The 11384-nt window shown below is 37.2% G+C and overlaps 2 protein-coding genes across 4 annotated transcripts in view; one reads left to right on the top strand and one right to left on the bottom strand.

The window, feature by feature from the left end:
- Positions 1-6175, top strand: part of LOC105563301 (striatin-interacting protein 1) — an 8584-nt gene extending 2409 nt beyond the window's left edge. The window contains exons 1-12 of one of the 2 annotated variants that reach the window (XM_012014783.1): positions 1514-1888; positions 2574-2690; positions 2757-3040; positions 3126-3304; positions 3386-3699; positions 3775-3991; positions 4060-4214; positions 4290-4534; positions 4696-4923; positions 4994-5165; positions 5261-5465; positions 5564-6175. In XM_012014783.1, the coding sequence (XP_011870173.1) occupies positions 1790-1888; positions 2574-2690; positions 2757-3040; positions 3126-3304; positions 3386-3699; positions 3775-3991; positions 4060-4214; positions 4290-4534; positions 4696-4923; positions 4994-5165; positions 5261-5465; positions 5564-5829 (2481 nt within the window). In that variant the 5' untranslated portion in view covers positions 1514-1789 and the 3' untranslated portion in view covers positions 5830-6175. Of the gene's footprint in view, positions 1-1513; positions 1889-2573; positions 2691-2756; positions 3041-3125; positions 3305-3385; positions 3700-3774; positions 3992-4059; positions 4215-4289; positions 4535-4695; positions 4924-4993; positions 5166-5260; positions 5466-5563 lie in introns of those variants that run through there. The other variant, XM_012014784.1, reaches the window with a different exon arrangement.
- Positions 6176-7114: 939 nt separating this feature from the next.
- The window catches only part of LOC105563300 (glucose-6-phosphate 1-dehydrogenase), a 15421-nt gene continuing 11151 nt past the window's right edge, over positions 7115-11384 (bottom strand). For both annotated transcript variants that reach the window (XM_012014782.1, XM_012014780.1), the window contains exons 2-7: positions 9971-10095; positions 9133-9497; positions 8366-8964; positions 8085-8290; positions 7832-7992; positions 7115-7770 (exon numbers count right to left, since the gene is read on the bottom strand). In XM_012014782.1, coding sequence (XP_011870172.1) covers positions 7680-7770; positions 7832-7992; positions 8085-8290; positions 8366-8964; positions 9133-9497; positions 9971-10095 — 1547 coding nt within the window. In that variant the 3' untranslated portion in view covers positions 7115-7679. The remainder of the gene's footprint in view (positions 7771-7831; positions 7993-8084; positions 8291-8365; positions 8965-9132; positions 9498-9970; positions 10096-11384) is intronic.

Raw genomic sequence — 11384 nt, 5'->3', positions numbered from 1 at the left:
GGTGTTTCCACCGCAAAAACGCTCACCCCAACCCGATTCTGACCCGACTCTAGCCCGACTCTGACCCTCGGTGGAAACGTAGTCATGTATCTTGTTTCGCTACGAGTACAATCTTCGCGAGTGTTTTCAGAAGCCAGGAACGCAAGGGGTGTCGCAAACGCAGCGGGACCGAGCCTGTGTGATAGTAGCGCAAATCTTGCTTGTGTGCGTCAATTTGGATTTGTGTGCTTTTTTTTATCCTGAGGTGCATAGAAAATGTGCTTCCCTTTCCTCGTTTGATATCCTCGTTTCTGTTCTTGTATGAGTTTTCTAGTATATATTTTTCCTTTCTTTATTATGAATTTTATTGTTTAAAGTTTAACAAGTAGAACAAATATATTTTTGTGATATATTGTATCTTCCTTCTCATATAATCTTTCTAACATGTATATTGCTTATACAAATTTTAACAATATGTGCTCAAATTCTCACGTAACATCACATGTACTTGACCTTGTAATCTTTTTATCTTGTGTAGTCTTCATGCAATTTTCCTTATTTGTCATATAGCTTTTTTATTAGCCAAATTTTATTTTGAAATATAAAAGTATATACTTCCTCCTTATTATGTATATTGTGTGTATCTTTTCTCTATTTCTTATTATGTAAATGAGTTTTCTGTTCGTATAACTTTCCTCGTAGTTATTTATTGCTGTTAGACGAAAGCTGGTTCGCATTAGACGTGAAACACATGCATGTATTGTAAACAAAATTTTCGGGACTTGGAATTCTCGAGTGGAACACTTGGAGAAGATCCTTTTCTTCATTCATGAAACATGTCGCGGGCTGCATCTCCGGTTGTTGCAACCAGAATAATTGGCATAATAGAAAAATGTCACATTTGTCTTTTTTTGCAATTGTAAGTTTCACTTTCATTTTATTTCATCCTTCGCTGTGCTAAATACGCGTTTATTTTTTGAGTGCAAGAAATGTGAAGTGTGATAAAGCTGGAAAGAAGAATATTTCATACTTTATTTTATATTACTTATTTCTACATCTATTCTACATCTTCTGAAAAGGATAGACGTGTCCCTCTAAAGTAAGATCGTCTCGGGATCATCTTCAGACACTCCGTAGCCAATAAAATGTTCCATACAGCACCTTTAGACAAATTCACGGCGGTCTGGAATATAAGATCTGACTACGAATACCGGCCTAAGACAAAAGAAATAAAGCGGGAAGACCGCCAAATTTTCCCAAGTTTGAAATTCGAGTAACATGTCGTCGAAGAGTAAAATTATTTATTTGACGTTTCCGTACATTAACGCAAGTCCGCTCGATAATCGAGGTTAAAGTTAAAACTCTTTAATAAATTGTCTTATCCCCGCCCACGGAAGTATTTGTCCGTCGTGTAAGAAATTCGCGATTACACAAGTCGCGATTCGTAATCGCGGGGGGTTGCGCGCGCTTTCAAGACGAGACCGAGGAAACGTCGGGCGCGTGCCGACCGTCCCCGAACGTGTCCGATCGCGCGCGTCCGGCGGTGCCGCGCTCTCGATCGGATCGGGGTTAGGGAGTGACGTAGGCGGGGGAAACAAACGGCCCACGGCTGGAATCGTACGCGTCGTTTTCCGCCCGAGAAGAGAGCCTGGCCGACGTAAATGTCAAAGGACTAGGTCGGTTCGTAACGCGCGAGTATCATCCCGGACCGACGAGAGCGTCTCTCTCTCTCTCTTTCGCGTAGGCGTGGAGATGGTCTGAAGAGAGGCGGCCGAGAGTCTCGCTCCCGTCTCCACCCGTCGACGCAAAGATGTTGGGCGACGTAGCGATGGACGCGAACGGCAACGGCAAGCGCGATCCTCTCCACGTCGGTCCCGTCTACTTCCACCGGCGCGCGGCCAGCAATGACGTGAGTCGAACGACCGCCCTGGAAAAGCGCTCGGACAGCGCGGACGGTGAACCATATCGGTGGTCCTAACCTATCCGTCGCCAGCATCCGCGAGCTCCGGCCGAGAGACTCGGACTGTGAACGTTCGATAGCTCGCCTCGGATCTAATTTCAGGATAGGATTCTGTTTACTTTTCCGCGCTATGTATTTTATATTTTAATGTATTGATATCTATCTATGTCTTGAGAACGTCTTGAAAGACTTACATGGTCCATAAAGTCGTCAAGTCCACGCTGAATTCGAACAGAAATTATTGATCCTTGAAAAACAGTCGTGAATTATAGATTGTGTATTTTGATTCTCCAAGTATTTCTCACATTACATAGCGAGAAACATTCGCAAAGTGATATCTTGCTCCTTAATTTAATTATGCCTGGCGACGGTAACGAATGAATAAGTGACGAAGAGATTTATAAATATATGAAAAATTTACTGCATAAATATGCTGTTTCCTTGATAAATGTACTGTTTTAACTACAAATGTAGCAAATACTTGATGTAGAGATTTAGAAATCTCTCTAGCTCTCCCGATCCAGGTGTTAGGAAATATTCACGTTCAGTAGAAATGAAAATTGTATGACTCGAACTATTCAATTTGTTTAATATCGTTTTTAAATTGTTTAACATCTGTGTTATATTATTCCAGGAGAGCAATAAAACTACAGATCTGGAGTTTGTTTACGACGACACTGACATACACGCCAATGAAATCTCCGAGTTGTACAGCTACACGGAACAATACGAGTTGCAGCTTAATCTTAAGGTACGATTCTGTCTTACGAAACGCGCGAGCAGATCGTGTGACCTTAGTTTTCTTCATAAATTCCAGGCGTTTGAGGATCAGATGGAATCTTACACGTTACCACCGTGGTGGCAAAACTTGACAAGACCGCAGCAGAGATCGGTAGTCTACAAGTTACTGGATCAACTGGAGGTTTCTAACAAACAACTACGGATGAAAGCGGCGCGTTGTATTCTTTACTTAGCTCAGGGCTGTTGGGCTGAGATACAGTCTGACAAGGAGCAGCAAGACTGGTCTAGGACAAACGTAATGTTACTCTACGAAGCTGGCATTTTTCCAGCGTTTGTTGAACTGCTAAACATTGAGATTGAGTAAGTTTCTTCGTACATGTGTATGCGTGTAATATTAGACACGGTTGAATTCTCTGGTTAAATGTCCATTGAATTATTTGTGTAGAAATAGCACAACCGCTACCTCAGCGATGAGAAAGCTAGCTGTTAGCCTCGCTGATTCGATAGACTTAAGAGTCATTCTGTCCGTTTTATACATTATAACAGAAGTTATGAGAGAGGAATTAAAAAGTATCGAGAACAGTGAATATAAGGACAACGTTGAGGCTTTTAAAGAAGATGTTGGTATGTCCGTCATTTATACAGTACATTTTTAATGCTTACAAACGAGAAATCGGTCTTTTAAAATTACTACTTCCTTTGCAGTAAATCCATATGGAGAGGAATTACTGATTGTCAAACTTCTCGGCATGGTAACGTGTTTCTGTAGCGGCTCAGCACCACATTTTCCCATGAAAAAGGTTCTCCTGCTTCTGTGGAAGTTAATCCTAGTCTCTCTTGGCGGCATCGACGCGCTCAGGGAGCTGAAGAAGCAGTATCGCGAGGAGGCGGGACTCGATACGCAACAGGAAGACACCATCGAGGTCGCCAGAACGATGAGAGCTAGCTCTCCGCCAATGAGTGCGGCAGATTTGTTAGAAACGCAAAATCAGAAAAGGAACAATCGACCTTTTCGACGGGTAATGCGTTGATCTAAGATTACTGTATATGATTGTTACTTTTATTCATTGTGTTAATCATCAAACATTTTTCAGAGTTTGATGAAACAAAGCTCATTAGATGACCCAGGCTTAGGTATGGAATATGAAGGAGGAGAACCTCCAAATAACACCGCAGTGAATGAAGGAGATGGCGAGCTGATCGTATTCCTGGGTCCTGGTGGACCTGGCAGCTGGAATCAAGCGTATTACGAGGATCAGAATAATCAGTCGCAATTGAGGCCAGGAACGCCACAGCTTACAAAGGGCAAAGGTAAATATCTTCTTTTAATTCTCTACAATTCTCATTCAAGTATTAATATTTAATATTTCATTTGCCAGGTTTACCATGGACGCCCAAAGTGAGACAAAAGGACGTGGACACCTTCCTTGAAGTCGCCAGAATGAAGTTTGTCGGTTACAAATTACAAGGGGATAGAGAGAGTTTAGCGGGTTTACCGCAACCGATCCATGAAGGCGTCACTACCCTTAAAAAGGTATATTTGGTTGGCTTGTGACGATATTGCAACACAATCTGCTACTGTAATATCTAATGGTATAATATATTTTAGCACATGTATACATCTCTAGCGGAAATTCAGATAAGAAAGGAAGAAGAGATAGCAAGAAACCCAATGAGTACTTTAGAACCACCACTTCGTCAAACACCAACGGAAATTCTTTATCAGGCTATATTACCAAATTTGCCACAGTATATGATCGCTTTGCTGAAAATATTGCTTGCTGCCGCACCTACAAGCAAGGCTAAAACAGACAGTATTAATATCTTGGCTGATGTGTTGCCGGAGGAGATGCCGTTAGTATAAATAATGATAGATGCACATAAGTCTTAAAAATAAGAAAAGTATCAAATATAATTGATTAATTCGATTGCATTCCATTTTTTTTAATTAACTACCAAATTTGAATATCTTTTTAATATTGTAATTGTGTTTAATTTATAATACGTTTTTTTAGAATGACGGTGCTGCAATCAATGAAATTAGGAATCGACGTTAATCGACACAAGGAGATTATTGTTAAGGCTGTTTCTGCAATTTTATTACTGTTGCTCAAACATTTCAAACTGAATCACGTATATCAATTTGAATTTATGTCGCAGCATTTAGTATTTGCCAATTGTATACCTCTTGTATTGAAGTTTTTAAATCAGAATATTATTGCGTACATTGAAGCGAAGAACGTGTAAGTAAAAATGTGATTGCTGCTTAAGTTTCTATGTGTTACAATATGTAATTGATTTATATCGCAACAGTATTCCCATTTTGGACTTTCCCATGTGTGTCATTGGCGATCAGCCGGAATTAACTACGGATAGCCTCGAAATCGGTCATAGTCAGTCTTTCTCATGGAGAAATGTCTTCTCCTGTATCAATTTGTTAAGAATTTTGAACAAATTAACCAAATGGAAACACAGTAGGATAATGGTAAGTCATTTTTTATCAGTAATGCTGATTTTTTTTTACATTTCACATTTATATTTATGAAAATTAATATGTATCTTGTACATTTATGTTTGCAGATGTTAGTCGTTTTTAAATCAGCACCTATTTTAAAACGCACGCTAAAAGTCAGGCATGCAATGATGCAATTATATGTTTTAAAATTATTGAAAATGCAGACGAAGTATCTTGGTCGGCAGTGGAGAAAGACAAATATGAAAACTATTAGTGTCATTTATGCAAAGGTCCGACATCGCTTAAATGATGATTGGGCATACGGCAATGGTAAATAAAAACTTGAAACATTTCATTTACTATTTCGTGTTAATAATAATAATCTTGCAAAAGTTTATAACGTTTCTGAATTACTAATGATTAAATAGATTTAGAAGCACGGCCGTGGGATTTCCAAGTTGAAGAGTGCGAGTTACGCACATGCGTTGATCAATTCAATAATCGAAGATATTCAAACGTTCCGAGAGACGAGGAAATGGAACCGATCGACGCGTCAGTAACATCCGTGCTCGGTGCAAATGTGGAATTAACCGAGGAATTTAAGCAGCACTACGAATTATGGTTGCAACAGGAGGTGTTTCAGAGGAGTATCAATTGGGACGAATTGTTGGATCCTGCGGCGTGTGAAATCTAAGTTCCATATATAAGCATAAAGCACATGTGAATCGTATTTCCCTTAAATCATAGATTTGAATGGAATTGCGACATTTTTACAAATTACACATTGCGAGAAGTGTTCAAGCGAAAACACATTGCCATATCGACACTGCAAAAATTTTCAAGTTGCATTTGACATCGCGATGAATGGTCCTAATTTAGGAAACGTTTAAACAAAAAGACTTTCTGATGAAACGCGTAAGACATTTCAAATTTCTTTCGTATTTTGTGCAATACAACATGCATGCTTGTAGTCATTTTCTTTAATTATAGGCAGCCAATTTCAAATAAATGTATAATTTTTCTTTTATATATATAATGTATATAATATATTATATATTAAATATATAATATATACAATTAAATTTGAAATTATACATATATACATACATATAATAGAAAATATTAAAATTTAGAACATTTTAATAAAATATATTCATCTTTTTTTTTGTTAAAGGTACTATCTGATTTTCCATAGATCAAGTTGTTATATACTATAATTTACAGGCATATAATAATACATCGTAATTCAATTTCCTACATTTTATATGTTTTTACATGTCTTCTCAACCCTTTCTATCGTAGTGAACATATACAATGAACCTCGAGAGAACCTTGATGTATGTATGCAGAGACCATTCTTACTTCTAACCTGCATTATTTGATAATACATGCAGATATATACATTCAGTTTGTCGTAATCATGTCATTAATTTGTATCTATATATCCATGTATAGCTGATCTTAAGAGGAATAGCAGAATTATGTTGAGGTTTAGTGCTGTATAAGATGTAAAATGATCGGCTACCGCTTACCTGGTACACTTAGAATAAGGTTTTTCCACAACATAGGTAAATACACGTATGGGAAGTCAACTTTCTCTTATTTATTTCACATAAGTTACACAATTGAACAATCTCACACAGATCTCTAGTGTTGTATAATTTATGTTATTAAAGACTTGTACAGTATGCCGCGACTGGTATCACACATATGTTTCGATTGTCAAGATTTAATAAAACTAATCTACATAGAAAGACTGATTCACATTCCCTTGTAATATTATTCTTGAGATAGCCTATTATTAGGCGGAAGACCAACTTTCTGTTCTGTTTGTTCTTTGTGGCTGCACTGATGATTTCGGGATATAAAGAATACGAAAGTAAACGGATAAAACGATTCTAAAAAGTATACGATTATTAAATCGGTTTTTAATTTAGAATTATTTCTTCAGAAGAAAAATTTTCATTTTATCTAATAATTAGAAACAAATTAGAATAAAAATGAGAATAATAGTACATCATTTAGCAATTGATTTTTTTAATCGTAAAGAATTACAAAACTGCATATTACATCTAGGTTTTAAATTAAGTCAAAATAAGGAATATCGAATGGAATGTCGAATAATCGAAATATAAAATTACATAATAAATATTCGATATTACATATACACGTGTATACATTTATGTGCGCACATGCGCATAAAATATGTATGTATATGTTACAAATCTTATCTTTGTCAATGTCATTAAAAATCGTTTTAAATGCATTGTTGAAGCATTACAGCAGAAAGTTCAGCGACAAGAGAACAAACGTTACATTTTTACATACTATAATGAGCTCGGATATGTAAATATTGTCGATAAAATAAAAAGGGAATATAAATATTATATATAAAATTGTAAAAAAATATTTGTTATATTATCAATGGTTTATCAAACATTGTGGAATGTGTCAGTCACAACAGTTGCATCATTTTTCAGTATATCTTAAGATTTATACTTTGCGTCATAAATCTTGTGTCACAGTGATCGATTTTCATTGATTTCACGGTTTCACCCATTTATACGAACCATAGTACGCGAAATTATTTTTCTTCGCCATGTCGTCAGCTTCTTTTGGCCCTCGAGAGCCATACCTGAAAAATTTAAATAAACAATAATATATTTTGCTTTAGAAATACTTATACTCCTACGTACTTATATGGAATCGGCTGGATTTTTTCTTTTTCAATTTGATGAAGCAGCGGCGTGAATATCCGCCATGCCTCGTGCAACTCATCATTTCGTACGAAATGCATTTGCGAACCGCAAAAGACATCTAAAATTAATCTCTCGTAGGCGTCCGGTAATTTAAGGCCCTGGAAGAAATGATTCATGAGCAACGATGATGCTTTACATATCCAATTTTAACTTCAACTACAAGTTTTTTTTTGTCAATGAATTTACTTACCTTGTATCTACTGCCATAGGTAAAGTCCAATTCCGTTTCCTCCATGTCAAACGTGATGCCTGGTGACTTCGTCATCATTTTAATATATAATGCTTCGCCTGGTTGCACCCTTATCACCAATTCGTTCCTTTTTGCCTTCCCATCGAAGATATCACCCGGTACGTCCTGATACTGTACTCTAACTTCCGCTTTCCTTTCGTTCAGAGCTGCGACATTCCGCGGCAATTAAAGATAAAAGCCTTGTATTTGCCGAGAAACGGAATCTCCTTCAATCTTCTTACCTTTCCCGCATCTTAGGATGAACGGTACTCCGTCCCACCTCTCATTGTTTATTTTTAGCACTGCGAAGGCGAATGTCGGCGTGTTGGATCCAGCCGGTACCGTGGCATCGTCCAAGTAGCCTAAACGCGCCTCCGTATCCTTAGAATCTGGATCTCCGACGTACTGACCGAGGACCACCTGATCAAGGTGCAGGTCTTTGATGCATCTGAGCACCTTCACCTTCTCGTTTCTAATATCGTCCGGTTGACAAGACGCGGGTTTCTCCATGGCTACCAAGGACAAGATCTGCAGCAGGTGATTCTGCATTACATCTCTGATGATGCCGAACTCGTCGAAATAGCCACCTCTACCCTGGGTGCCGAATGGTTCTTTGAATGTGATCTGCACCGAGGCTATATTGTCCCGGTTCCATGTCGGATTGAAAATCCTGTTTCCGAATCTCAGGGTCATCAGATTCTGCACCATCTCCTTGCCGAGATAGTGATCGATACGGTAGACTTGATCCTCGCTGAAAAGCGTCGCCAGATGATCGGACAGCTTCTGCGATGAGGCGGCGTCATGGCCGAATGGTTTCTCAATTATAATTCTTGTCCATCCTCTGAAATTTTTATATAGATATACCACATATATACTAGATATATATTCTATTTATCAATGAACTAAATTGGTAACTTCGGAAATTATTTTGACGTATTTTCTCTTTTCGATTTTTGAATGCTTTGTATATTGTATAATTATTGTATATATTTTCAAAATTTATTCTTACTTCTCTGCCATACAGGTAAGCCGGATGCGTACCGTCACGCTTTCAAACACGCTCGGTGGTAATGCCAGATAAAACAGCCTGTGCGCAGTGTCCTCTTGCTCAAACTTTTGTAATTCACGATTTAGTAACTCAAAGTCTTTCTTCTGATCGTAGGAACCAGCGACGTAGTGATTCAGCTTCCAAAACTCCTCATACTTTTCCGTCTCGTCCGGCTTCACGTTCATGTATGGATGACACTTATCACGCAATTGTTGTTTTGTTAATCTACTTCTAGCGTAACCGACGAAAGTGGTGGGTTTCGGCAGAAGATTGTCCCGGAAGAGCCACCAGAGAGTTGGATAGATCTTCTTCTTGGCAAGATCGCCCTTTCGACATCAACCAACACAATACGTAGATCAAATTAATATATGCTCATTATTTATGACGCAATTTCCGAAAAATTATAGAGTCAATTTAATATCCAGAAAAAATAAAATTTCGATTATACATATAGTATAAAGTTTGAATAGAGACTAGCAATTATGCTATTTTTCATATATTTATTTTAGAAAATTAAACGGGAACAAATCTAATTTATAACAAAACGTAGAAAAAGAAAACGATCACGACAAGTGAAGAGTAAATACAAGTCCTATAATAAAAACTTGATCAATTATAAATTCTTACGACTTCGCACGATGATTTAAATTGATAAGCCTTTCTAAATACAAGTAAAATCACTGATGTGTTAAATCATGCGTGCTACAAGTCGAGATACCGCGTCTGCATGAACGAATATTCATTCAGTTGCAATCAGCATTACTTGCATATTATATATTTTTCTTTAAAATGAACTCACAGATGCTCCAAAGGTAACAAACACGTGTGGGATGAGCCTATCAAAATGAGTCCCTTCCAAATGATCCATTTCTTCCGATTTCAGGGATTGCCTGATATACTGCAGGCTCTCCTCCGTCGACGTCCCTACGGTTAACATTAGTCTCCATTTAGTGGCATTATTTTATAATATTTGGGATGCGCTTAATCAATATCGTAAACGCTTATCTAAATTAATTTTATTTCAAAAGTATCAAAAAGTTTCGTTGTATATCACTTTCTTAATACTCAGAGTATCTCATTATATTGCAATTAGTTACGTGTAGTTAATTTGTCATATGTATTACATGTGTGAATAAGTGGAGAATTGTTGACATATCTTTTTGAATTTATGTATTACCGTAAGCGGGGCTGACTCTGTGACTAGCAAATATTCGAAATAAGAAAAATTTCTCGTGTTTTACCTCGTTAATCACAGAGTCACCCTTGCTTACGATATTTGTAAATGGGCACAAGTTTCAAAAGATGCAAGATTTGATGAATTTCTATCGTTTAATTAAGAAACATCGCGTATAAAGTAGAAATGTATGGTGCCTTTCCGTCTTTCTATTTGTAAAATCAAATTTTGTGCCAAAGTAACGTTATGTGTAATCATATAAAGAGATAGAACATAATCTTTATTATATCAACAATCAACTATTCTAGGTAATAATTTATTTCACAAATTAACTTGGATCTCTAATATTGGGTCATCCCGTAAATAATACGGGTTTTTAGAAATATTTTTGAAACAAAATAAAATAGTGTAACAATTTAATTTTAATCCAAAATATATTTTCTATTATAGTATTTACTACTTTTTCTCATCGTAATCTTAAATTTTCAATTCACTAAGCATAAAAGTCTTTCGGTTTTGAATTTAAAGAATATATCAAATTTATCCCTTATGGTATGATTCAAAATTTGATACAGAAAGTGGCAATTTACAGGATTAATAACAATTAATTTGGGGTAAAATCGTGATCGTTGTCACTTTACCATTACATAAAATAAAAATATTGTTATGCCCGCGTTTTAGACGCTCGGTATCTGGCGAGTCGCCTAGATACCAGTTACTAATGTTATTAAACAATGTTATTGGTTTTGTGTCTGGCCTCTGTTCTGAGCAGACGCGTAGGCCTCTTGTAATCTTTCCGCACTTAAAATACTGTTTCCCAGTGCAGACCGGATCCGACGACTTGCGTCTTCACGTGAAGCGTAACAATATTTATCAGTTTGACGTAATCCAAACGTGACGCTATCTAATATATTTTCATATTTAGTCTTCATGGCTTCCGGATGGTTGCCGCGTCCGTTTGCAGTGTGGTGCCGACGTTTCGCAGGCGTTGCAGTCTGCTTCATCAGGGCTGGGAGACTCTGATACAGTATCAGAGTCT

This window comes from Vollenhovia emeryi, unplaced genomic scaffold (assembly GCF_000949405.1).
Source record: "Vollenhovia emeryi isolate VEMERY1.0 unplaced genomic scaffold, V.emery_V1.0 DF939178.1, whole genome shotgun sequence".
NCBI lineage: Eukaryota > Metazoa > Arthropoda > Insecta > Hymenoptera > Formicidae > Vollenhovia > Vollenhovia emeryi.
Note: the sequence above shows the minus strand (reverse complement) of the source record. Positions and strands in the feature narration are given on the sequence as shown.